The 22,475-nt window shown below is 38.9% G+C and overlaps 1 protein-coding gene across 1 annotated transcript in view; it reads left to right on the forward strand.

Moving 5' to 3' along the window:
• sting1 (stimulator of interferon response cGAMP interactor 1) overlaps positions 1-21,915 on the forward strand; it is a 40,365-nt gene extending 18,450 nt beyond the window's left edge. The window contains exons 5-7 of the mRNA XM_043703695.2: positions 5,658-5,890; positions 6,153-6,339; positions 19,133-21,915. Coding sequence (XP_043559630.2) covers positions 5,658-5,890; positions 6,153-6,339; positions 19,133-19,317 — 605 coding nt within the window. The 3' untranslated portion in view covers positions 19,318-21,915. The remainder of the gene's footprint in view (positions 1-5,657; positions 5,891-6,152; positions 6,340-19,132) is intronic.
• The last annotated feature ends 560 nt before the right edge of the window (positions 21,916-22,475 follow it).

Genomic DNA, 22,475 nt, shown 5'->3' on the forward strand with positions numbered 1-22,475 from the left:
CAGGTGTTATGCAAACCTCAGTCTGTGACTTCATATCTCAATCAATGATAACACTAAGGACATGGTAGAGGAGAATTGAATGAGGACTTCACAGATATGTTCTAAGTTAATGAATCCTAACTTTTCAACATCAGATAGTGCATTCCAAATGTCATTGGCAATGAATGTAACTAAACTCGACATTTATGATACATTAACCTCCAATAATTTGTAGATAAATTAATATTTATGGATGTAACTTATAAGGACTGCAGAAAGTACATGGTGAAAGCTCTCATAAGTCACAAATAGCTAAAGTTGATGCAATAGACATGAAGGCAAATTATTGCCCTGATTAAGAAATGGATTGAAAGCCAGGAAAAACTACAATAATCAGGCCCTGTAATTGGCAGAATATGACAAGTGGCATCTTGTGAAGGAGCTGTGCTTTTTCACTGTATTAATGAATTACTTAGACCATGGAATAGAAAGCCAAATGAACAAATTTGTCCATGACATGGTATTAAGCATAAGTAGTGTAATTGGAACCATATGATTACAAAGCAATATTGAGAGATTAAGGAAATAAGCATAATGACAGCACAAACTATCAATTTATAATCCACTAAAAGTATTAGAGCAGCAGTTTATCACATCAGAACATTTGAGAGAGGGAGGGTGGAAGATGCCTGACTCACAGCATTCACTATTCCAAACAGCAGGTGTAAATACAGAATAATGGTCAGCTACCAGATTGATGTGTGATCACACTGATCACCAGGTAGCTATTTGTCCCATTTTTTTTATCTGCACAGGATGCCATTTTTCTTATGTTTCTGCTGCAGCAATATAGGCAACTGTCCAAAATCTCTTCCTCTGGTAGATTGAGATTCTTGTTTCACGTGTAGCTCCACTGTTCTCCTGCCGTCAGCCACAAGGTGGAACAAGCACTTTGGGAGAGCAGGCAAGCTGGAAGATTGCAAGTTTGCTTTCTTCTGCTCTCATTTCTTGAGATGATTAATATTAAGTCTCCTCAGCGTCTTATTTCCCTTATGCCACCATGCCTCAACAACAGCCAAAGTTCCCCATTCCCAGTCTCACCAGCAAAATGATGAACAATGTATATCACAGGTGGCACAAAATACAAAGTGAGCACTGATTCTATAGAAAATCAGACAATTTATATAAATGACTTGGATGCAGGAATTGAAGTTATAATTATCAAATTTGCTGTAGATACCAAGTTAGGTCACAAAATACATTGTGAAGTAAAAGTAAGGTGACTACAAAAGAAAATAGATAGGCTTAATGAGTGGGCAAAGATATGCCAAAAGGAATGCAATTTGGGAAATTTGGGAAAGGAATGCATTTTGACCATTTTGTCAGGAAGAATTTTTTAAAAAGCATATTATCTAAATGGTATAGAGTAGCAGAGCACTGTGTTGCAGTGATCTAGTGCATTAGTTGCAAAAGAAACAGTGATTAGATATGAATACTAATAGAATGTTATTGCTTATTGTAAGTGAATTCATTATAAAATTAGTGAGTTTTTGCTTCATTTGGACCACTGGGCACAGTATTAGTCACCTTATTTAAGAAAGGATGTAACTGCATATGAAATAGTTCAGAGATGGTTTAATTGGATGAACAGGGAGTGGATAGGGGTAAGGGAAATAAGGCAACACAGAAAAGAGAAGCAGGAGTAGGCCATTTGGCCCTACAAACCTGCGCTACCATTCAATATGATCATGGCTGATCAAGGGCTTATGCCCGAAACGTTGATTCTCCTGTTCCCTGGATGCTGCCTGACCTGCTGCGCTTTTCCAGCAACACATTTTCAGCACCCAAAGTAGTACCCTGCTCCCCTTTAGTCCTAAGAACTACATCAATTCCCTTGTTGAAAACATTCAATGCTTTGACCTTAACTGCTTTCTATAGAAGAGAATTCCACTCTCTGGGTGAAGTAAGTTCTCATCTCAGTCCTAAATGGCCTATCCAGTATCCTTAGACTGTAATCCCTAGATCTGGACTCACTGGTGATTATGACCATGTTTCCCCCATTTACCCTAGTCCTGTTAGAATTGTAACAGTTTCCATGAGATTTCTCCTCATTCTCTGAAGTTCCTGTGAATATAGTCCTCGCTGATCCAGTCTTTCTGAAGACTGTCTTCATCACTGGAGTTATCTAATAAACCATGATTGCACTTCCTCCATAGCCAAAGCCCCCTTCCTCAAATAAGGAGACCAAAATAGAGACCGGTTTAGCAGCACAGTTCCCTGAATGAGTGTTTTTCCTTTTGAGGAAAGATTGGATAGGTTAGGCTTTATCCACTGGAATTTTGAGGATTAAGACATGACTTGATTGGAGCATAGATGAGGTAACAATCAGATCAACATAAATGGTGGAGAAGGACCAAGTGGCTCAAATTGAGATATAGACTTTCCAGTCTTGTAAAAAAGCTATACTGCATAATGTCTTGATTTCCTTGGTTGCTTAGATTCTCAGTTACTTTGTTTCCTTAAGAGTTTATTGTTGTGTTTTTCTCTCATTTCCCCATACTCCCTTTGTTAATACATTCTCCCTGAAGTCTTTATATGGTACTTCCCTTTTATATTTTTTTGCACACCACTAACTTTTAGTATCCAATGTACCCTTCCACGGTTTGATTGATTTCTGACATCTGCATTTTCTTTTGATTTTTTTTCACTCACTATTATTACTATTCATTCTTGGAATATGAGTTCCATTAGCAAGACCAGGATTTATTAGCAATCCCTAGTTACAGACTAGTAGCAGGAAAAGATTAGCTGGTCCCTCAAGTGACCCCACATCACAATGGTTTGACCATTACATTCCAACAGTCTTTCACACCACAGGCATTCCTACAACCTAAGGTCTGTAGTTTCCTGGAAGAGGCAAAAGAAACAGAATACCCAGAGTCATTAAAGAATCAAATAAAAGTGTAAAATGATTCACAGCTCCCTCAGGCAGTTAAAATCATTTCACAAAATCATCTGAGCCAAACCTTCGAAAGGATGTAATCTCTGCCTGTCTCGAACCTGATCCAGCTCCTTCTTGAGATTTATAAAGAATCAGAACACCATTGGGCAATGATTTCCAAATACTTAAAATAATCTCTAATTTCTGATCTACTCTGGTTCCTATTGTTTAACCGTGTCTCATCTGGTTCACCCCAAGCTGCAAAAATGTAAACAATTATCCATAGGACAACCTATCTCTGATTAACTGGTGTTCCTTTGCAACAAAATTTATTGTAGCTTTCCTCTGAACCTTTTCCAAGGTCACTGTTATTAAAGGTGATGATCCTGAAAGGATGTTGGAGACTGCATTATGCTCTACCTAATCTCACATCATATAGTCTTGGGTGGGGAAAAGCCAGAAGATTTTCAGATCTCAAAGAGACCTGTTATGCTAGGTCTTCTCATAATCTTTGTAATAATGGTCAACTGCCTGATGTAACTTTTACCTGATTGGTGTCATGCAATGAATTATATTTTGTTTACAACAATATTCTGGTTAAGATTCACAAGTGATTTTCCTCTACCACTGTTAATCAAGTAGACCCTTAGACTTTTTAAAGGAAAGAGAATCATAGCAAATTATCCCAACCACAAGCTTGTAGTAGTTGGAATTTGTTTTTATTTATTCATGGGATGAAGGTGTTGCTGCTGGACCGGCATTTATTGCTCAGCTCTAATCGCTCTTGAAAAGGTAGTCGTGAGTGATTTTCTTGAACTGTTGCAGTCTATGTGCTATGGGCTGACCCATAATATCATTAGGGAGGGAATTCCAGGATTTTGATTCAATGCCACTGAAGGAATAGTGATATATTTCCAAGTCAGGATAGTGAATGGCTTGGAGGGCAAGTTCCAGATGGTGTTGTTCCTGTTTATTTGTTACCCTTGGTATTCTAGATTAATACCCACTTGGAAGGGCGTGAGTTAATTAGGGATAGTCAGCATGATTTTGTCAGTGGGAGGTAATGCAAATTAAAATTTGTTCGAATTTTTTGAAAATGTGATCACACATGCTGATGAGAGATGTTTGGTTGATGTAGTTTATCTTGATTTTATCAAAACATTTGAGAAAGTCCCACACGGTAGACTGAGTGAGAAGATTAAAAGGCATGGAAAATTGAGGAAAACCTGGAGAGATGGATTAGAAACTGTCCTAGTGAGAGGACACAAAGCATAGTGGTAGAGACTGTTTGAGAGACTGAAGGCCAGTGTGCTACAAGGATCAGTAATTGGGACCATTGTTGTTTGTTATGTACATAAATGATATAGATGAAAATGTTAAGCAAATTTTCAGACAAGACCAAGATTAGTAGAGTGATTAATAGTGAAGAAGATGGTTGTAGATTACAGGAAGATATACATGGATTAGTTAGATGGCAGACCAGTGGCAGATGGTATTTAACCCTGATAAGTGTGAGGTGATGCACTTTGGAGGAAGAAAAAAAATGAGGGAAATATTTAATGAATGGCAATAAACTGGGTAGCTTAAAGGAACAGAAAGATCTTGATGTAATTAATCACAGATCCCTGACGTCGGCAGAGCATGAGAATAAGATAGTTGGGAAGGAATATGTGATACTTGCTTTCATCAGTTGTGGCACAGAGCATAAGAGCATGGAGGTAATATTGAAGTTGTACAGGGCATTGGTCAGGCCACAACTGGAATATTGGTCACCTCACTACAGTAAGGATGTGATACGACTAGAGGGGGTACAGAGAAGGTTCATCACAATGTTGCCTAGGTTGGAGAAAATTGAGCTATAAGGAGAGACTAGATAGGCTTGGATTGTTTTCTTTAGAGCAGAGGAGACATAAGGAGCTTGGACAGAGTGAATTGAGAGCAGTTGTTCCCCTTGGTTGAGGGGTCAATAATGAGAGGGCATAATTTGAGGGTAAGGGGCAGAAGATTCATTTCACGCAGCAGGTGGTATGAATCTGAAATGCAATCCCTGGGAAGATAGTGAAGACTGGAAACCTTACAACCTTTAAAAATGTTTTACTATTTCAAATAGCATAACATTCAAGAATATTGAACAATTGCAGGAAATTAGCATTAGTGCACTTTTAGTGGTGATTGGATTGGTATAGATTTGATGGGCTGAAGAACCTTTTCTGCACTGTATCAGTCTATGAATCTAGCTGGAAATGTTCATGACATTCCAGCACATACAACAGTCACCATCATTATATCTAATCCAAATTCCACACAAAATGCTTTTGGAAAGCACTGCACAGTAATCATATACAGGAAACCTCACCAAATTCAATTCTGACTTGGAGGTCGGTTAACTTCAGAGCTACATAAGGACTGACTTTATTAACTTTCACAGTACAGAGTACTGTACGTTTACTCACTCAGACCATTTACATTTTGTTTTATTAAGAGTTACTCTAAAATTAAAATAATTTGCTTTACCTTTAACAATAATGAATTGATGTATTAATTAAAATACTACAGTAACATTTTACATCACATAGAAAGCATTAACATTCAAACTATTAACAGTAGTTGTAAAACTGAAGTAAAATGGTCAAATTGAAACCTCACCTCCCTGTATGCTTTGAAATTAAAAATATTACTTCACATTATTTATTTTGTATTGCTGCTTAAGTTAACAATGTTTTGTTTTATTTATCAGATCTGGAAGAAAGAATAAAGAAATGCTATGTTAAAAATGTACTAGATTGCAAAGAAAATTGGAAGTTATACATCCTAATCCCATTCAGCTGTAAGATTTATGGCAAATTAGAGAAGATGGACAGCAAGATTGAATTCTGTCAAAACCTGCCAGAGATCTGTATTGACAGAGCTGGAATAAAAGCAAGAAGTTACAAGAATAGTATTTATACCATTTATGATCAAAATAACAGGGTACAGAATGCATTACAAATAATTAAAGATTATCTTATACCTTCTAGAGTTGAATTCTGTGGAATATTTAAGGTCTAAATTTTATATGAATGCATAAGAGCTGTTTACAAACTGAAAATTTTTGGTGACATTCATTCTAAAAATTATACTTCAGATAAATAAATATTGACCTATTGATATGAAAATAGATAAGTTCATTAACTCGCTTCTTCAATTTGCTATTAACCATAACACTAATATTGTGCCTTCCTCCTTGTCATAGCCTCATCATTGTATCCTTGAATATGCCACACCACTGGGGTCACTGTTTGAAATGTCGAATGATGCCACTGCAGCCTTTAGCAAAGAACAGCGCCGAGAGCAGGCCAAGTTGTTCTATATCACCTTAGTGAATATCCTGAACAACTCTCAAGAATGTGCAGGTTACTTTAGACTAATTCCATATGACGGTATGTATGAATATTTATTTCTGCACTTGTTTAGTCCTAATTCATATGATTTACAGAATCTCAAGTTTAGTCCATCGAAGCAATCATCAAATGATTTACGTCAAATTCCTATTGAAGTATGTAAATTGATGCAAAACTCAATTTTTCATCAGTCTTCATATGAGCAAAATGTATTTCCATAGGTGGCAAAGAGACATTACTCTAAATTCACTATATAATGTATGCAGAGTTTCATGATTCAAATAAATTGCTATTCTTCTGTTGTCTTTTTTTAAGAATGCTCATGCGTTCACTCCATTTCTGATTCATGCATTTGTCAACCTCTGACATACCCTTTAACATCAAAATAAAGCCATCAAAGGGCACAGATTCTGAATCATACCTGACAGATAATTTCCCTGTGAAGTCTGGGCTGGATTTTTCTTCCTGACACTGCGCAAACACACACCAGGAGAGCCAAATGAGAGGCATGGGGGGGCTGCAGTTTACTAAGTAAAGTCATAAAGATATACAGCAGAGAAACAACCCTTCAAGCCAACTTGTCCATGCCAACCAGATATCCCAAATTAATTCAGTCCCATTTTCCAGAATTTGCCCCATACCCCTCTAAACCTTCCTATTCATATACCCGTCCAGATACCTTTTTAATGTTGTAATTTTACCAGTCTCCACCACCATCTCTGGCAGCTCATTCCATACACGCACCACCCTCTGCATGAAAAAGTTACCCCTTAGGTCCCTTTTAAATCTTTCCCCTCTCACTTTAAACCTATGTCCTCTAGTTTTGAACTCCCTTACCCTGGAACAACAACATTAGCTATTCCCCCTATCCATGCCCGTCATGATATTATAAACCTCTAGATGGTTACCCCTCAGCTTCCAGCACTCCAGGGAAAATATCCCCAGTCTATTCAGGCTCTCCGTGTAGCTCAAATCCTCTAACTGTGGCAACATCCTTGTAAATCTTTTCTGAACCCTTTCAAGTTTCACAATATCCTTCCTGTAGCAGGTTAATCAGAATTGCATGCAATATTCCAATATTATTCAGACAACCTTCCAAACCTGGGAAAATCTTTTGGATCCTTAGCTGAGTATTATTAGCAGAGAGAGAGAGTGCAGAATGTTGCAGGACAGAACAATATGAATGTTCTTTTACATGAATCACAAAAAGTCAGCTTGCAGTTACAGCAAGTAATTAAGAAGGCAGATTTAATTTTGGTTTTCACTGCAAAATGGTGTAGAAATAAAGTAAGGAAGATAACAGTCATACACTTAAAGTCTTTTTAGGGTTGCTTTTAAGTGCTTGTTCAAATACAGCCTTCCATTAGGTTGTTACATTCACCAAGCTGGGTGTATTCCCGAAAACTGTAGGAAGCACACCACCAGCTAAGTTAATTCATGGTGTTTGGGGTAGAACTCCAAAGATTTGGGAACCTTTTCAAAGGTAAGTATAATCCCAGTTGCTAATTACAACTATCATATAAAGTGAAATGTCATAAATACTGTGAATGATTATGGGGTTCTCTCCGTTAAAGGTCAGAGATCATTAAATTGACTAACACTGTGTAAGCATGAAAGTTATTCAGTGTATTAAAATTGTCTGGGTTCTGCATTCGATATGGAGAATCAGATATTACAGTATGTAAGAGATCCTGTAGTTCAATTTTCACATTCGTATTAAATGCTGAACATTTGATGCACTCTTACTAACTCGTATAAGCATTAATAAAACACAGCCATTCAGATAGGATAGATAAAAAGCAGATAAAAAGAATTTGTCTGTAGTGTTTGGGATTCTAGAACAAGGGGCATAGTATGAGAATTAGGTCTAGACTGTTCAGGAGAGATGTGAGGAAGTACTCCTACACATGAAGGGTGGTAGGTTTGCAATGGTCTTTTACAAATGGCAGTGGATGCTGGATCATTTGTTAATCTTCAATCTGAGATAGATAATTTTTTGTTAAGTAAACTTTTGAAGGGATATGGGCCAAAGGTTCCAGTCATGATCTCATTGAATGGCAGAACAGGCTTGAGGGGCAGCATGGCCTACTCCTGTTCCTATGTTCCTTTATACTCAGTATAAGATGGTTTGATCTACTTACTGTCTCCTAATATTGTCCAAATAAAAATCATGTAAACGTAAGAAAATGAGCAGGAGTAGCTGCTTTAGTTCCTCAGTCTGGCTCTGCGATACAATAAAATCATGTTTGACTCGACTATGTGGCCTTAAATTCAATTTCTACCTGACCACCCTAATCTCTTCACTCCCTTTATCAGTTATTAATCAGTGATTAATCAGTTATTAATCAAACAGTTATTAATCGACCCTGGTACAAAAGGAAGATGAATGGAATATGGAGTTGAATGTTTATTGGATAGCTTGAGCCATAAGGTTTTATCAATCTTGAGATGCCAAGTGAGAGAAATTTCTCAAATACTGATGTTAGAAATCCATCTCCCCTGTTCTGCATAGTGCAGTTTCCTGAAATACAAGCTGGTTTCTGTACTTCAATGCCAGAGTCCATTGTTTCCAAACTTGATGATGCCTTTCATCTCTAACATGTAAAATATAGATAAGTGAGGACCTTTTCATACCTGAGTGGGTGGACTAGTTTGAGTCTTTTGATAAAATGTTAGTTCAAGTTTAGATGATTTTAGTTATTTCATGTTAGTTTCTTGCAGCTTGTAACTAATATGTGTGACGTGGTCAACTGATCTTGTACCATCTCAGTTCGTTAAAGTCAGAGAGATTAAAATCTGATGATGGAATTCAAAACTAATGTTCCATATTTGATGCAGAGAGGTTGATTTCCCTTGTGGGAGAATACAGGAGCAGAAGGCATAATTTCAGATGAAGGGATTGCACATTAAAACACAGATGAGGAGGAATTCCATCTCTCAATCAATCTGTGGAATGCTTTACTGTAGAGGCTGAGTGGCTGCGTATTTTTAATGCTAAGATAGATTTTTAACCAGTAAAGGAATCAAGGATTATGGGGATAAAGCAGGAAAGTGGAGTTGAGGATTAGCAGATCAGCCATGATTTCATTGAATGATGAAACAGAATTGATGGGCCGAAATACCTGATTCTGCTCCAAAATCTTATGGCCTTGTATTTTATTGCTATCATGACATTGTACACAGTAGTCTAGGTTATTGCCTCACCAGTGCCCTAGGAAGCTGTAGCAAGACTTCCTTATTTACATTTTGCATCCCCTTGCAGTGAAAAATCAATGTTCATTTTTCCTTCTAATTACTTGCTGTACCTGGATGCTAACATTTTGTGATTCATGCAAAAGAACACCCAAATCATTCTGTACAGCAGCATTCTGCAATCTCACTCAGTTTAAATAATACTCTGTGAAATACGTCCACAGAGGCCGATATCCTCTCACCAAGTCACCCACGTGGAGAGTCTTTGACCTTGATCCAGCTCTCACAGCCAGCTCTTAGTGTGAACAAGCTACCTGACACTCCTTATCTGTCAGCCAGGGCTCCCTGCTTGGATTAGGTTAACAGCAATCGGGGAACCATGTTCCATGATGTCCACCTAGCTGACCTTGTTACAATCACTACGCTCTGCATTTCTGTCTTTTTGTCTGCCAAAGTGGACAACTTCAGAGCTTGTCACATTATACTCCATATTCTAAATGTTTACTCATTCACTTACCCTATCTATGTCCCTTGCCATACATCCAGGGTAAAATCTTGTGATCCCACCAGAAAAATGTAGCACGATGGGTCAGGGAATTTAATTGTGTAGGAATCCCAAAATTAGCTTCCTGGTATCAGCATTTCAATTTTTAAAATGACAGACATCATGAAGCCCTCTTGCATGCATTTGCATGTCATGTATTCTCATGAAAGGCCATGTCACCAGAATTATTTCCCTTCCCAATTAAATTTTCTGTGCATATGAAATGCGTGCCTTCAGATTCATGACTGGATATAAGTGACAGGCAGCAAGTGTGTATCAATTGGATTTAAAGTGAGTAGCCATTGATTTGTACTCTTAGGGAAGTGTTTTCAAAACAGGTATTATTGGGATTGGGTGACACCAGTTGAAGGTGATACAGAGTCTGGCCAAGTGAAGCAGGGTGCCTGGAGAAGGCTGTCCTATGTAAAGGAAGGCAGCATGTATTGGCAGAGGAAAGAGATTTAATGTCATCATGTGCATGGTCCACCTCAAGATGGATGAAGGTCTTAATTCCATGCAGGAATGAGAGAGAAATGGTCCCAAAAGGCATCGTTGAGGGTATTGCAGAGCAGGTGGAAACCTGACTTTGAGGATGCAGGAAATGGGATGCAGTGATGGGAGGACTGGGATGCTGTTCGGTGGGTGCTCCAGGGTCGTCTTCAGGTGCTGGATGATTTCTTGTGGGGCAGTGCTCATAGAATCTAATAGAATAGGTGGCTTGGATAACAGGAGAACTAGGAGTGTTCAGTGTAAATAGAAGTCATCAACTGATTAGGAATTAGAGAATAAAGGAGAGATTTTGTGAAAATTTAAGATTGCATCTTTAAGGATAGGATACAAGTAGGATTTTGAAATGAGCAGCCGTAGATGCTGGCAATTGTGAGTAAAAGAGCTTTAATTTCTTTGTAGAAATCTAATTTTGTATGCAGTTAACTAAAATCTCCTATTTTAGTTCTCAAATTCTAAAGCTTAAGATTTTACACATTCTCCGCTGAGGAGCAGTTGAAATGACATACTTATGGAAAGCACCTTTTTCACCTTCTACAGGTTGTTTCTTACTCTAGTACTGAGGAAGGAACTAGCTGTTTATTGAGTATCTGGTGACTGGTTAAAGTCTGTTCTATTCCTAAGACCTGGATAGTATGGGAATTGGTGGTAAGGTTAATAAAATTTATTTTGAGAAAATACACTTAAGTGAATAAAATGATTAAGCAGTTAATTAAAATAAACTTACAGGGGGATCCAAGATGGCGGCGACCCAGTAAGACTGAGTCTATAGTGCTCCTCCCAAGACTTGGGCACAGTGGGTCACCTACCCCCTACCAAGCTCACCAAATCATTTATAAATCATTTATAATAGTTTAGTAACTGAATTAGTGGTTTAATATTACATTTAAGCTACATTTAAGCAACTTTATCCTAAGTTAAAATGACTAAAGGGAAGGGAGCCCGCAGCTCTCAGCAAGCAGCAACCCCTCCCCCACACTCTCCAGCTGCAGCAGAGGCGTCCACAGCCGCCCCGGGGGACTTACCTACAGTAGCAAGCCTTACAGAAATGCTTTCCAAGCTTGACTCGAAGATCGATGCCTTTATCGTCGAATCCAGGAATCGTTGGGAGTCGCTGTCGGCCGCGCTGAAGAAGCACGACCGTGAAATTGAAGAAATTCAACGCCGAGTCGGAGGGGCGGAGCTAAAGGCCGCGACCTCGGAGACAACCGCTCAATCGGCCGTGGATCAGGTCCGGACTCTCGAGCAGCGAGTCCGGACCTTGGAAAATCATATTGACGACCTCGATAATCGAGGTCGTCGAAAAAATATTCGTTTGCTGGGCCTTCCCGAGCAGGAAGAGGAAGGCCAGCTTACAGCATTCCTGGAGCAGTGGCTGCCACAACTTTTAAATCTGCAAGCTGGATCAGGCCAGGTAAGGGTGGAATGGGCCTACCGGGTAGCAATACGGGGGCCCGGCTTGAACCAGCGCCCACGCCCGGTCCTGTTCCGGCTGCAGAGCTACAGGGAGAGGCAGATACTCCTAGAAGCCTCTAGAAATCTCGGAAAAGACCCCCAAGCTATGATCTACAAAGGATCTAAGATCATGCTATTTCAGGACTTTTCCCCGGCTCTGGTTCGAAAGAGGAAAGCATTCGACGAGGCGAAGAAGCGTTTAAGGGACTTAAATGTACAGTACTCCTTACGCTACCCAGCGATGTTACGCTTTAACCATGAAGGTTCTGTATATAACTTTGGATCACCAGAAAAGGCTAAGGAATTCTTGGACTCTCTTAGATAAACTGTAGGACATAATGGATGTTGGTCTGCCTTCCCCCCCCGTTTTGGTTTATATCCCCTCCCTTTTTTTTTTCTTACCTTATTGCTTAATATTATTATGGGGGGAGGGGAGAGGGATTTGATTTTCTCCCCCCCGCCCCCCCCTTGGAGTTGTTTTCTGTTATTATTTTATGTATATATGAGGGGTGTATGTATGTATGTATATATATATATATATATATGTATGTGTATGTATATATATGTATATATAAGTTGGGGGATTTGGTTAATGTTGGTGGGGGGAGGTGGTTACCTTATTCGATTTTACCTCTGTCTTTAGGAGCGGGGTTGTTTTTCCCTTCGTTATTTTGTATTATCATATTTAATTATTATTTGTTGAACTGGTAATTTTATAGTTATATGTTTATATATGGTATTAACATTACCAAATATACCCAGGTGTTGGTAGGGGTGGGGGTGGGGTGCTCACTGTTAACTCTAGCTTTGTATTATATTTGAATTTTCCTCACTTTATTGAGGAGTGCCTGGGTCAAGGGTGGGGCATTGGTTGGGAGAGGATATGAGGGATTTTTGGAGAGGAAGTGATGCCCCCTGGGAACAAGGGGGAAAGTCTCCACTTAGATACGTTTTATATTTTTTTTTATTTAGAAATAGTTTTTTACTGTATTGTTGTGGGTGTATTAAAGAGGGTTTATTTTTGTAAATTTTACATGTTCCATGCTCGGGATGTTCTGGATAGGGTTCCCCCTCCCGAGGGGTCTCGGATTGGCCCAGAGGATTATGGTTGATCAATCGGTTAAGTGGTGCACCTGGAATGTCAAAGGGAGTAATTCGCCACTTAAAAGGAAGAAAATATTATCAAATCTTAAGAAGGAAAGAGTTGATATAGCTCTCCTACAGGAGACACATCTATCAGATAAAGAACACTTGAAATTACGACAGGGCGGATTTGATCAGGCCTTTTTTTCTTCTTTTAGCTCAAAAAGCAGGGGAGTTGTTATTCTTGTTCGGAAGAATTTCCCTTTCAAAATCCTAAAGCAGATAAAAGACGAATCTGGACGATATATCTTGATTAAAGCTCTCATAAATGGAGAGGAATATGGGATTTTAAATTTGTACTGCCCCCCGGCACACCCCTTTAAATTTATAACAGAAGCCTTCTCAAAATTGATGGCTTTTGATGCCCGTCATATAATTATAGGGGGAGACTTTAATTGTATTATGGATCCGGAAATAGACAGGATTCCCAAGAGTACTGCAGGAGTATCTCCCAGATCTAGACAATTGATGGATCTGAACAAAGAATTAGGATTAGTAGATGTATGGAGATGTCTTCATCCACAGGGTAGAGATTTTTCTTTCTACTCTAATCCACATAAATGTCATACCAGAATTGATATGTTTTTTGCCCCCTCAATTTTTTTAAATTCCATATCATCCTGTAAAATAGGTAATATAGCAATTTCTGACCACGCTGCTGTATATATGGAAACTAAGGCGAGGAACAGTGGGACATCCCCTCGGCATTGGCGTATGGACCCCTTCTTAATGAAAGATAGTAAATTTGTAAAGTACTTCTCTCAAGAATTTAAAACTTTTTTAGAAATTAATTCAGGTACAGCTAGCAACCCGTCAATGATGTGGGAGACCATCAAAGCTTACACGCGAGGCTTGATCATCTCCTACTCAGCGACCCAGAAGAAATTAAAAGGAGAACAACAGCGTTTGCTTGAAGCCCGCTTAAAAGCGGCTGAAACAGCATACACTGATAGACCCTCTATTATTAAATTGCAAAGGATTACAGCTCTTAGGACAGCTCTAAATACTACACTTACTCAAACGGCTAAGAGGGAAATATTATTTGCAAAGCAAAGATTATATGAATATGGCGACAAACCGGGTAGATACTTAGCATTTCTTGCAAAGAAAAAAAAGGCCCCTCAGACGATTATGTCTATCAAGGAAAGTACGGGTATTTTGACTCATGATCATAAAAAGATTAATGCGACCTTTAGAAAATTCTATTCTGAGTTATATAAATCACAGGATTGTGAAGATAGGACGAAGAGGATGCAGTTATTTTTTAAAAATTTGACTTTTCCAGACCTAACTCCGGAACAAGTATCGGTCCTAAATGCTCCTCTTACACCCCAAGAAATAGTTGATGCAATTAGGCACCTTCAAAATGGTAAGACGCCGGGCCCAGATGGCTTTCAAGCTGAATTCTATAAAGAATTTACAGAAATACTGGTTGATCCACTTATGGACATGTATAACTATGCATATAGTCAGGGCTGTCTCCTGCCTTCGCTGAAAGAGGCAAATATCTCTCTTATCCTCAAAAAAGGAAGGGACCCAGAAGATTGTACATCATACAGACCAATATCCTTGCTAAATGTAGATTTTAAAATCCTCTCTAAAACGTTAGCACTGAGATTAGAAAGGATACTGCCACATATTATAAAGGAGGATCAGACGGGGTTTATTAAGGGCCGTAGATCATCCAATAATGTTAGAAGGGCTCTGAATATGATTCAAGCTTGTCATCAGGGAAAGATACCAGGAGTAGTGGTTTCATTAGACGCGGAAAAGGCATTTGATAGGGTCGAATGGTCATATTTGTTTTACACATTGGAGAGGTTTGGTGTTGGACAGGTGTTTACCAAATGGATCTCAACATTGTATAGTGATCCCAAAGCAGTTGTGGTTACCAATGGATTAGGCTCGGATAGCTTCAGTGTGGGTAGGGGCTGCCGTCAGGGATGTCCCCTCTCGCCATTGTTATTCACGCTAATAATTGAACCACTAGCAGAAGCTATACGAGCTGATCCTAACATAGTGGCCCCAAGGATTGGTACAGGTAAACATAAAATTACCCTTTATGCAGATGATGTTCTTCTATTCCTCAGTAACCCTTTGATGTCCATACCTCGCTTAATCCAAGCTATTAATACATTTAGTGCATTCTCAGGCTATAAAATTAATTTTTCAAAATCGGAAGCTATGCCAATGGGTGGCCTTGCTGTGATACCCCGCTTAGCGGACGGTTCCCTTTTTCCCTTTCGCTGGTCCCTGGAGGGTTTCTTATATTTAGGCATTTTTATTACTCCAGTATTTGGTCAGTTGTATAAGGCTAATTTTGTGTATTTATTGGAAAGGATAAGGCAGGACCTCCAGCGATGGGGAGACCTGCCAATTTCCTGGCTGGGTAGAATAGCATTAATCAAAATGAATATCCTGCCCCGTCTCCTATATCCTATGAGAATGCTTCCGGTGATGCTGCCGAGGACAGCTTTATGTAAATTATACGGCTGGCTGAGTTCCTTTATCTGGAACCATAGGCGACCCCTCATTAAGCTGAAGAAGCTACAGCTTCCACAGGCAAGGGGTGGATTGGACTTCCCAGATTTTAGGAAATATCAATTAAGTTCCCTATTAAGTTATATAGCTGATTGGGTCTTGTCTGATCCACAATCAATCTGGTTGGACATCGAGGCTTCTCAAGTAAAATACCCACTTATTAACCTTTTATTCTCAGACAAGAGGAAAATCATTACAGATCACTGTAAAAACCCTATAATACTGAATACAATCAAGGCTTGGAATATAATGCGGCAAAATGAGGGTAATTCACATAAAACATCCCCCTATGCACCGATAGTGGGAGCATGGGGATTCCAACCGGGGTTAACAGATGCCACTTTTAAACTCTGGAGAGCCAGGGGTATCTCATGTCTTGGGGATTTATTTAAAGATGGGGTCCTGATGTCTTTCGGACAGCTGCGTCAGAAATTCGGATTACCCAATGGAGACCTCTTTCGATACTTCCAAATTCGAGATTTTATACAGAAGAAGACTACGTTATTAGATAGTCTTTATAAATCCGATAGAGAATGTAGTGTCCTACGACCAGTGGGGGTATCTTCCGTCAGTAATATTTATCATTTGCTACATGATGAAGTATCGGGAGATATGGATAATCTGCTTAAAACATGGGATCAGGATCTGGGACTAGAAATCTCCACAGAAACGTGGAATGATATCTGGGAAAATGCTAGAAGAATTACTATTTGTAACAGAACCCAGGCTATCCAGCTGAAGATACTTCATAGGGCCCATATAGCACCGGTTCGATTGGCAAAATTTAAGGCAGGAGCATCTCCAATGTGTCCTAAATGCAAAATAGAGGTGGGCACTCTTGTACATTGCTTATGGACCTGTCATAAGATCCGTGGATATTGGACTAAAGTAGCAAGTACCCTGACAGAAATTTTAGGAACGGAAATAAAAGTGGACCCCGTATCTCTCCTCTTGGGCTTTTCGAACTTTCCCTCCCTGGACACGTACGGGAAGAGACTATTTTCTATTCTTTCTTTCTGTGCAAGGAAAAATATTTTGATGAACTGGGTGGCGGAGGGCCCCCCTGGACTTTCAAATTGGCACAGACTAATTATGGAATGTATTCCCCTTGACTTCCTTACAAATATGGTGCACCGAAAGACCGAATTATTTTATAAAATATGGCAGCCCTTTTTGAATTACATAAATACAGATATTTCGGCTATCCTAACAAGGGCTTTTATTTAATTGAGACTACGAACCTGGCTGGTCCGCGGCCCCTCGGGGGAGGAATCCCGCACGAATACGGGTTTTATCATATCTGATGTTAACACATCCCGAGCATGTAAGAGACTTAAATATACACCCTGGTTAGTTGTAGGTTAGATTAGTAGATAGTTGAGTTTTGTCTGTTTGTTTTTTTTTGTTGTTTTTTTTTGGGTTTTTTTTTGTTTTGTTGTTTTGTTTTGTTTTGTTTTTTTTTGTTGTCAAATTTTGGCTATTGTATATTTGAGCTAATTGTATATCAATGTTTATATCTGAGAGTTTTGTTTATTTTTGTAAACTTGTAAAAATGTTAAATTTCTAATAAAAATATCTATAAAAAAAAAAATAAACTTACAGGTGGCAGGAATGTCAATGTGCCACAGCTGCAGCATATGGACCTCATGGATGCCAGTCTGACCCAGGGCAAAACGCCAATAGGAAGCACTTGCATTTGTAGGAGTGTGGGCTCAGAGTTTGAGTTGGAGGTGATCTTAAGACACTGTAACATATCAGGGTGGGAGAGAATTTCCTGGATGCTTTGGACCAAGAGGCAGTCATACCCTTTAGAATAAGATCTTCTGATTTGGACAGATGAGTATGACTGCAAGTGAGGCAGGTAAGGGGATCCAGGATGCATGCACTAGAAATCTCAGCCTTTGCAATTGTCCAACAGGTTTGAGGTTCAGCTTGTTTTGCTGACAGTTGGGGTTGCAGGGTCGATGAGCAAGTGGGGCAGCAAAGTGGAATGTAGTGGAAGTAGGGGACAATACAGTGAGGGGAACTGACAATGTTCTCTCCAGCAAAGAACAAGAGTCCAGAAGGCTGTAATGCATACCAGATGCCAGGGTTTAGGACATCTGCTCAAGACTAGAGAGGAACGTTTTTCGGAGAGAGTGAATTGCAAAAGGAAAGTATAGGAAAGCTAATCAAATGTTATTGTTACTGCAAAGGGAAATGCATACAAAAGTAGAGTGTTACTGCTCTCTTTCTTGAAGGAAGAAAGTAGATGCATTGGAATGAATTCATAAAGAGTTTACTAGCCTAACACCTGTATTGGTATGTTGTCATTTGAGGAAAGGTTTGATAAGTCAGATTAGGAAGAAGCAATTGGTTGAAACATAAAAGGTTTTGAGGGGCATTGTGTGACTTGATATGAAAAGGATGCTTCTGCTTGTGGGAGAATCTAAACTAGTGGTCTGTTTTAAATTAAAAGCTTTGCTATTTAAGGTAAAGCTGAGAAGACCTATTTCTCACAGAGCATCAGCAGTCTTCCTGAAAGGTGTTGGAGGCACAGTCTTTCATTTTTTTAAGGCAGAGGTGGGTAGACATTTGGCAAGTGAAGTGGAAGATGCTTTGAGGGTAGGCAGGCATGTGGAGTTGATGTTACAATTAAATCAGCCATGATTGTATTAAATGGTGCAGTGAGCTAAATGGCCAGTTGGCTCACTTGTGCTGTATCCCATACATTTGTATCTTACATTAGATTAGATTACATTAGATTAGATTACATTACAGTGTGGAAACAGGCCCTTCGGCCCAACAAGTCCACACCGGCCCGCCGAAGCGTAACCCACCCATACCCCTACATTTACCCCTTACCTAACACTATGGACAATTTAGCATGGCCAATTCACCTGACCTGCACATCTTTGGACTGTGGGAGGAAACCGGAGCACCCGGAGGAAACCCACGCAGACACGGGGAGAATGTGCAAACTCCACACAGTCAGTCGCCTGAGGCGGGAATTGAACCTGGGTCTCTGGCGCTGTGAGGCAGCAGTGCTAACCACTGTGCCACCGTTATCTGAGGGGAACAGAAAAACTTGAGGTATTTGAACAAAAATAAAAGTAGGGCCTGTTTAGGATTTGGCAATAAATGGTCTAACAGTGCTGTGACAATATGGGTGGAATAGTTGATGGAACTATTAATGTTACTGTTAATATTAATGTTAATTCGGGAGTGAATAATACCACTGAGTGCCAATAAATTCATTCACAATGGATAACAACAGACTTGACGGTGAGGATGCAAACCTCTTGGAAGCAACCAGTAGATATCAACAATGTAAAATGCACTAAACAGAAGGTGGTTTTCCATTGAAGAAACAATTCCTATTATTGTCCCTGAATCAACAGTTCTTTGATATTTATAACATTGCATTTTATATGTATTTCAAATCGCATATCTATATATTTTACATTGCAGATGACTTAGAGGAAGGACAAATGGACTCACATTTTTTATCTACCCTGATCCTGAAGCATCTGGCACAGGAGAGAATAGAATATACTGTACCAGAACAAGCCACTTGGAATGAACTATTAAATGAAGACCAATTAATGATCAGCAAAAGTGATGATCCACAGACTTTACAAAGTATAAATCACTAAGTGGTGTATCTTCATCTATATATTTTACTGTAATTTTTACTAGTGCCTTTTTTCAAGGTTATATTGCACTATTCAGTTTTGACACAATTATAGATGCTTATACTAGATTTAAAAATTGTCCATATTCCTTTTGAGATTAAAATGGAATATCAAATTCAAGTGACAAATATCAGCCAAATTTCTGTGCAATTCTCAGGAGCTCTTATCCTATCTACTATGTGTGGGATATTGTCTAAAATAAGAGTGCTTTATTAGATTATTAATAAATATTTATAGTACTGCGCAAGGTTGGCCGATGGCTGGCAATTCTTTTTTGTAATAGCGATAAACTTCATGCATGAAGCTGTCATGATTGTGCAAGCCAATCAAGCTTCAAAATTGAATTTATTCCCAATTTACTACAATATTTAGGGTATAGTTTGTTTTGCTTGCTGTCTGCTTTCAGGGTATTCCAAAATGAGGGTCACAAATAAGATTGTTGCTACTAAAAAATAAATTCATCCAGTTTAGGACGTAGAAGTTTGCTGTCACATGCTGTAGTTGAGGCAAATATTAGATGCATTTAAAGGAAATCTATGTACGTGCATGTCTGAAAAAGAAAGTTATGTTTATTTGGGGAGATGGAACAGAATACGAGGCAAATTGTGCAGGGGAACATAAAGAGCAGATGAATCAGTTGGGCTGAATGGCTTATTTCTGGTGTGTAATTTCGTAATGTAAGTGCTGGGTGCTGCAATGTTTTCTTCCTTATTCCACCTTACTTTCAGTATCTAGCCTCTTAAGTTTGATATCACACATGTTAAGTTTCCTTCATACTCCCAGCAATGCTGTTTTTTTCAATCTGAGAGAAGCACTAATGTCATATTACCGTGTTCCAAAACAACTATCTGAATCTTACTAAGAGTAACAACTTAATATCACCTATAACTGAACTATGTATAATTAAAGAGAATAGTTTTTCGATTAGATTAGATTAGATTCCCTACAGTGTGGAAACAGGCCCTTCAGTCCAACCAGTCCACACCGACCCTCCGAAGAGTAACCGAACCAGACCCATTTCCCTCTGACTAATGCACCTAACACTATGGGCAATTTAGCATGACCAATTCATCTGACCTGCACGTCTTTGGACTGTGGGAGGAAACCGGAGCACCCAGACGAAAACCACGTAGACACAGGGAAAATTTGCAAACTCCACACAGTCGCCCGAGGCTGAAATTGAATCTGGAACCCTGGTGCTGTGAGGCAGCAGTGCTAACCTCTGACCTGTTGTACTCAGCAATTGTTCCAAGCAGCACACCAATGATCATTGTTTTATTATTTATTTTCTAATTGTGCTGCTGGCAAAGTATAATTCCTAGAAACTTTATGCATGTCTTGAACAATGTTTTACTTTTCCCAGATTGTTGGAGAAAACCAAAACTCTTCAAGTTATATAACCTTAAATAATCAAACCAATTCAATTATAAACAATAACCTGAAATAGTCATTACTATCTATTTATATCGGGATGTTAAATTGCTTTACATTACTGCAGCATTTTCATGTCTAGATTTTATTATTATTATAATATTATTGTAAATAAAGAATAAATTATCAGAGTAGAAACTATTGGAACTATGAAGAATTAAATTACTTGAGTTTTTAAGGTACTTACATAAATTTTATTGCTGGTCTATGTGCTTTGCCGTAAAACTACAATCTAGAGATATTAATATTATGAGGTAGATTTTAAATTGGGACAAATCTAAGTGTTTTGAAATATTTGAATTTTTACCCATTCAATTTTACAAACAAATTCTTATAAAGGCAGTTGTCCCCATTTCCAATATTCTGAGAGGCCAGTCTGTAGGGAGGAATTTTGCCATGTGCATTGGGAACCCACCGTCGAATAATTTCCAGGTCGTGAACCCACTCAAGGTGGCTGTACAGTTTCAGGCACAAGTGGATGCAAAGTGGCCAATTAGAAGTCACCTCAATGCCATCTAATTAGGAATGGTGAGTTGGTTCTGGCAGAGGAAGCTGCAACCAGCTCACCCCATTCCAAAGGAAGCCAACAGCCCTTACGAATGACTGCTGAGGCTCAAGTATTATGATAATTTAGAAACATCCATCTCCAGCCCTTCGTCACTGAAAACAAGGCTGTGAATAAAAACACAGCAGCTTTGCAATTTTCTGCTGGAAGTGTTTAGATCTCTTTAAGCTGTACACTGGAACTGCTGGTGTATTGCTGCCTGCTCTCACTTGTCAGGGTACAAACAGAGGAGGAAGCCTCATGCTGCTAAGCTTATAATAAGTTCAATTAAATATCTTCTTAATAAGCTCGATTGCATTGCTGGCAGTACGGGTGAGATGACTGTGACCAAAGGAATAAGTAAGGAGGAAGTAGGGCATGTTGCATTACCACCCTGCTGTTTACTAACAGAATTTTGACATTCCCAAGCCTCTGAAACTGCTTCTATAGAGCTGGCAAAATTCTGTCTTGTATGTTTTTATTGAATATAAAATGTTGTTCAGGTCTTCAAATCAAAATCTTTGCCACATATTTTAAGCATATTGTTGTTTTCCTATTCCATGTTGGCAATAAAGGAACTGGATCAAAAATAGCTTGTGATGCTTTAATTTTATAGACATTTACTGATAAGCAGCAGAACCTATCTAAAGTCTGACAATTTTAATAAGATTGCTGTTTTCAGAATTTTTGACAAAAAGCATCTTTATTTTTATAAAGACTACAATGTTAAGATTGAAAAATGAATTCATGCCAAAGTCACTAAAACCTATAAGCTGAATGATGGTTTCTAATTGTTACTTAAAACTTCAGAGAAGTAAAGCTCATTGTTGTGAAATAATGAGATCCACATAAATCACAATGATGTATCTGGACAACTCTCTTATTGATGTCAAAGTTATGAGATACAATTCTGAATGACTATGTGAAGAAGGTCGTCTGACACTAGAGAGCTCTATTTCCTAACCCACCACACACATGTCAACAACTAAAAAGCTTTGCTAAGCAAAAAGGAGCAAGCAGTTTAAGGGACATTGTCTGTGCAATTATTCACAGCCTGAGCTTCTCCAGACCAGTACCTCAATGTGCAGGCAGCAGTTTTCACATAAGTGCAAGATAAAGCATGGTGATAGCTAGGGAAGAAACC

This window comes from Chiloscyllium plagiosum, unplaced genomic scaffold (assembly GCF_037043375.1).
Source record: "Chiloscyllium plagiosum isolate Xiang-an unplaced genomic scaffold, Cpla_swu_hap1 HiC_scaffold_16, whole genome shotgun sequence".
Taxonomy (NCBI): domain Eukaryota; kingdom Metazoa; phylum Chordata; class Chondrichthyes; order Orectolobiformes; family Hemiscylliidae; genus Chiloscyllium; species Chiloscyllium plagiosum.